The 2,892-nt window shown below is 28.7% G+C and overlaps 1 protein-coding gene across 3 annotated transcripts in view; it reads right to left on the bottom strand.

Moving 5' to 3' along the window:
• The window catches only part of atl (atlastin GTPase), a 43,299-nt gene that overhangs the window by 32,772 nt on the left and 7,635 nt on the right, over positions 1–2,892 (bottom strand). For all 3 annotated transcript variants that reach the window (XM_014422002.3, XM_067046349.1, XM_014421999.3), the window contains 2 exons: positions 1,515–1,670; positions 1,188–1,337 (listed from right to left, as the gene is read on the bottom strand). In XM_014422002.3, coding sequence (XP_014277488.1) covers positions 1,188–1,337; positions 1,515–1,670 — 306 coding nt within the window. The remainder of the gene's footprint in view (positions 1–1,187; positions 1,338–1,514; positions 1,671–2,892) is intronic.

Here is a 2,892-nt window from a genome sequence, read left to right as displayed (position 1 = left end):
TATATATATATATATATATACATACATACATACATACATATACACACACAGACAGTGATGAACCCCAACTAATTATAATCTTGAGTAATGATCATAAATGAATGCCTGAAGATGGTAAGTTATATTCCACTTGGTCGCAGGTAGTATAGAACATATTTTGTCTTTTGCTTTTGCAGTAATGGACAATAAGCAGGGTGAAAGAATGATATAATTTCTTCCAAGAGCAGATGAATACAGAAGTAATTTCTTAGAATTTTGTTTAGCAGAATGATAGAAAGGTGTTTCACTGTTTGTTTGTAAACAAATTATCACTGATTCAATGAACCTAATTCTACCACCCTCGAGAATATTTATTAATTTTTTTTGGGCGAAAAGGTGCCCTTCACAAATTCACATATTACTGGATCTTTGATAGGAGAAAGGACATTAGAAGTTGCCCAAGCATTAGGAAAAACCTAATCCAATTTTTTTCACAAATTTAAAGATCTACACGAAAGTAGATACAATACTTTGAATGTAGAAACAGTGTTAATTGTTTCCAACAAATGGCTAGTCAAATAAGTGACTGATTATCTGGCAAAATACATTGTAAATTGCGATGAGGCAACTTTTCATTTATTTTATTTTAGGCAGCAATCTAATACTCTAAAATTTTGTACGAAGATGTTAGTAAACTATTCATCATTGCATCAAGAGGAGATTAACACCTATAATACAATTATTCCATAAAATGAGATCCTAAACCAAATAAAAAAATAAAACAATACAGCAAAACTTTAACATAGCAGTTTTCTAATTAACTTATTTTATTATGCCACATAATTCTGAAAATTAAATATGAATACACATACATGTGAGTGTACATATAATATATGAATAAGAGGTCAGGTTATATTGATACTAATGGGAATATGCTAAAAATATATAGAAAAAAAAACCTAATATAACAATAAAAGTAAAGTGAAAATATTTCTGTTAAGTTGAATCTCATTTTACATTTCCAGAATCAATATACCTCCTTACTTAAATTTAATTAAATGTAATATTTTCATCATAAAAATAAAGTAATTACTAATAATTACACATAATATTTTAAAATCAATTTAAAAATTTAAAGCAATCAATCATTAATCACAGATTCACTTGAAATGAGTTACAAAAACAACTAAAAATGATTTATAGTATACCTGCAGGCGCTTGTCTAGTATTTTTTGACCACCAATCTCACCATATTCTGCTTCATATGGGAAACTCCAATCACGTACAAGAAACTGAAGTTTTTGAAAAGGTTTTTTCCCAGTATCAGCAAGAGCTAAACGACCATATTCAGTGAAAAGCTAAAAAATATGAATCATTATATGAAAAGTATAATAAATGTCTAAATTTTAAGATTATCTCAGTGACTTATAATTAAACTATAAATTAGTCAGTTTCTGAAAATTGTAAAACAATATAACTAAAATAGAATCTAGAATTCAAATAAATTGATAAAATATAATTAAAAATTTTAAAACCTGCAGATGCTGGAGGTCATCTTCCTGGATATTCTGACTAAGATTATAAATTTGAATTGAGCTAATCATGGTGCTCAAAGCAAAAACTGTAGCACAATCTCGTACAGTACTTTCACTATCAAAGGTACCTTGAGTGTCCAATAAGATTATTGCAACCTACAAATGGTAAAATATTATATTACAGTAATGGAAATAACACAGGCATGTATGAATGAAGATTATGAAGGTATAATGAGTCATTTCTTTATTTTGCAATATTTCCAAATTCAACTTGCATCTTAACTAAATTCTATAAACACAATTTTAGGAAAGATACAGGATAGATCTTATTTTGCAGTACAAGCTGGATCTATACCTCATGGATTAAGGTTGTGTATTGTTTTACAACAAATAATAACCAATTTTTTATAGTTTCTTGGATTTTCTGTTATATCGTTTAAAACCATTAAAAGAAAAATTACAGAAAATTATGTGACCCCTTAATGGCATTTTATACTGCTGATAACTGGTGCATCTCATCTGAATGAAATTAAATTGGCACCAGCTGTCCATGCCATTTTCCTAGGGACTATATATTATACATCAGTACAACTATATACCATATATTGGTACTACGGTATACTATATATCAGTACTACTATATATATATCTCAGAAACATGTACTGTAAACAAGTACTAGGCATTTCCTTAATAATTACCAGTTTTTTACACCTGAGAGATATTACGGTCCAGGTTTTTAAATGTATATGTAAATTAGTAATTTGTAACTAGGTGTGTAAAATATAACGATCAAAGAAATTTGATTTGAATTTTTTTTCCATTTTTTTTTTTAAGTCTGAGTAAAATAAAGTTAAAGATTAATAACTATTATGACAAGAAAAATAGCATACGGTGATGAACTGTCACCCTCTTGGAGAGATGGAATGGGGTAATGGTCTAGACCAGTTTATTTCTATTTTCATTTTCTATGATATTATATTCAGCAAAAGTGAAACAGACAATCATTTTTGCGTGAACAAGAAATATCCATTTCCAGTTCCTAAATTTTGGAAAGCAATAGGAGAAGGAAAGTAATTAATTATTTCCTGAATAAGCCTGGCATACCACTGGCATTAACTCAGAGAAAAAAAAACAAAAAATCTTTTGCATGTGGCATCAAACAGTACATTGGTACAATGAACAAAAAATTAAAGTAAAAACAAATGTCAAGAACTTGTGAAGACTTCTAAGAACAATCTAAATTTTCAGAGTAATAAGAAAAAGAAGCTTCCCCCACCCAAATCTCACAAGGAGGATCAGAAAAAGTTTTCATGTGACCATGTCAAGTACCAGGTCATTCAAAAAGTCCTGTCGTTTTTTTGGGGGAAATTATAAATA

This window comes from Halyomorpha halys, unplaced genomic scaffold (assembly GCF_000696795.3).
Source record: "Halyomorpha halys isolate HHAL.00 unplaced genomic scaffold, Hhal_1.1 Scaffold350.1, whole genome shotgun sequence".
Classification (NCBI taxonomy): domain Eukaryota; kingdom Metazoa; phylum Arthropoda; class Insecta; order Hemiptera; family Pentatomidae; genus Halyomorpha; species Halyomorpha halys.
Note: the sequence above shows the minus strand (reverse complement) of the source record. Positions and strands in the feature narration are given on the sequence as shown.